Source organism: Notothenia rossii (assembly GCF_949606895.1).
Source record: "Notothenia rossii genome assembly, chromosome: 5".
In the NCBI taxonomy this organism is placed as follows: domain Eukaryota; kingdom Metazoa; phylum Chordata; class Actinopteri; order Perciformes; family Nototheniidae; genus Notothenia; species Notothenia rossii.
The window spans coordinates 78,518,300-78,520,799 of record NC_136903.1 but is presented as its reverse complement, the minus strand read 5'-3'; the positions used below and the strand labels follow the sequence as shown (position 1 = coordinate 78,520,799).

Here is a 2,500-nt window from a genome sequence, read left to right as displayed (position 1 = left end):
TGTGTGTGTGTGTGTGTGTGTGTGTGTGTGTGTGTGTGTGTGTGTGTGTGTATGCTGGCTGTGGTTGAGTCAACTCAGAAGCAGCTCAGACAGAAGACATGACGAACTGCTAGCGACCACATTCTCTTCCACATCAGCCATGCATTAGCTTAGCAGGCTATAACACTAATACTACCCTCTGTGTATCATATAAAGCCAATTATGTTGATGTATGGGTAGCATAATACAGCTTTAGTATGAACACTAATAGCAGGTCTAAAATTAGGTCAGAGGTCAGGGTCAGCAATGCCCCTGGAGCAAACAGTGAATCAGTGTTTAGACCACCCTCCCAGTAGTTTCCCTTTCTTCGTCATATGCTCCCATGTTTGTGTATGTGTGAGTGTGAACGTGCTACTCACTGGCTGCTGGGGGTGTGGCCACTTTTGGAGTAAAGGGGGACATGTTCATCTCCAATGTCTGCCTTGGTGAAGGAGGATATCCACTCAAACAGTCGGGCTCTAAAAGACAAAGACAAGCTAATGAGAAGCAAATAAAGCCATGTGATACACAGCACTCAAACCGTAAGTGGAGTACAAGCTCATGTATGTCAACACAGGTAACAAGGAATTTATGTCTACAGCAAATACTGATTTACAAATATAGAATCGAACAAATAAATGTTCCACCATCCTCTCCTCTCATCTATACTATACTTGCATGTGGTTGACAGTACACTGGAGGAACATACTGAACCCAACATACCTCCTATCAAATGAGCGGAGAGACGTTTGCACCATGGTGATGTGTGGTATGCTGCATGTGAATGTTTTGTGTTTACGTGCGTAGGTATGGAGGAACATCTTAAAGCTAAAAGTTAAGAACTCATCCTCAAAATTACATAGCAAGAGTGTGTGACTTGACTGCAGGTCACACAGAGGACAGATGCACCGTCACAATATAAACATTTTAAAGGAATAGTGGTAACTGTTGTTTCCAAAGCTTTGAAGAGAGCATAGCTTAAGTTTCTCAATGAGAGGCGAAGTCCCTCCCTTTCCGGGGGAGCTCCATGGGACCTCATTTCTGAAAGATTATGTATTGAAGTCAATGGGGAGAGATATATTATCTTTCGATTCCGTTTGAATTGTGCCACGGATTACACATATGATGTTTGTCAATTTAAAAGATAATTTCGCAAGTCAAAACAAATAAAAATGTGTCGTAAAACTGTGAAGTAACACTTCTTTTGTGTGAAACCGCTCAATGAACTCTATCTCCCGTCTCGCACCACACACCAAGACGGCCGTCACGTTGACACATTTCACTTCTTTCTTTCAGAATGAGGCGAAAAGTATTAAAAGAGGTGAAAATCACTACAAGTCTGGGCATGTTGAGAGCTGTACATACACAAAAGGGGAGTTAGTCGGTTCCGTAAGAGCCAGCATGCGGGACCGGGATTCTGGGATTTGTAGTTTGTCTTATATTTCAACAGTTTTACGACAAAATGTGACTTTTTTTACATGGAAATCATTTTTTAAGATTGACAAACATCATATGTGTAATTCGTGGCACAATTCAAACGGGATCGAAAGATACATTTTCTCTCCCCATTGACTTCAATACACAATTTTTCCGAAATAAAGGTCCCATGGGTCGGAAGTAGATGGGCGGGACTTCGCCTCTCTATTGAAAGGATGTTCTGACGGCAAAGTAAAGTGGTGAAAATATTCTGATTAAAGGGTACATTTTAAGTGAATTTTGTTTCCTTAGGTGGTTAACAGATGTTTCCCTGAAGCCCCACCCATATCAATGCATAATTTTGCTTCTGTGCATTATTCCTATCTGTTACTCGAAATGGGAATCGCTTTCTACTGCTGTGTTATACACTGACTTTATATAAGTATGTCATACAGTACAACCCCACTTAAAAAATTCCAAACAATCCCTTTAAGTATTTGTACGTTCTATACTTCACTGTACCTGTCTCTCTTTGGGGTGTGGCTCTGTCCGTTGACCAGGCTGTGCAGTGGGATGTGAGCACTGGCAGCTTTGGGGAAGGCTGAGGTAGAGTTAGAGCTGTTGGTGCTCAAGTCCAGGCCCTCGGCATGTTTCAGGGCCTCCTCACTGCTCTGCACCCCCGACACCTCCTTCCACAGCTGTTGGAGGTCTGACGGACACATCGCTGCAAAGAAGGAATGCACAGTTCACTTGGCTGCAATACTCTCCTTGATAAGTTTCACATGTTCAGTGCAAATGTGATCAAATTATAGTGAAGCTTATTATAACAAGAATACATTTGGTTCATATCAATTCAGATGAGACCATTTCAACCACATACAGACACACTGTAAATAAACTGATGTCATAGAGAGCTGTGACCTGCTTTTCTAATCCACAAAAAACACAACTATTAAAGTCCTCTGGGAGTGGTTATGAAAGAGGAAAATAAAACAAACTAAAACAGACAAGAGGTTAATTTCTGCATGTTTTTGTTATCTTTCCAGATATTCACTGTTCCTCAACT

At 41.6% G+C, this 2,500-nt stretch overlaps 1 protein-coding gene across 7 annotated transcripts in view; it reads right to left on the bottom strand.

The window, feature by feature from the left end:
- The window catches only part of foxp4 (forkhead box P4), a 93,773-nt gene that overhangs the window by 20,212 nt on the left and 71,061 nt on the right, over positions 1-2,500 (bottom strand). For all 7 annotated transcript variants that reach the window (XM_079683058.1, XM_079683056.1, XM_079683054.1 and 4 more), the window contains exons 7-8: positions 1,957-2,158; positions 399-497 (exon numbers count right to left, since the gene is read on the bottom strand). In XM_079683058.1, coding sequence (XP_079539184.1) covers positions 399-497; positions 1,957-2,158 — 301 coding nt within the window. The remainder of the gene's footprint in view (positions 1-398; positions 498-1,956; positions 2,159-2,500) is intronic.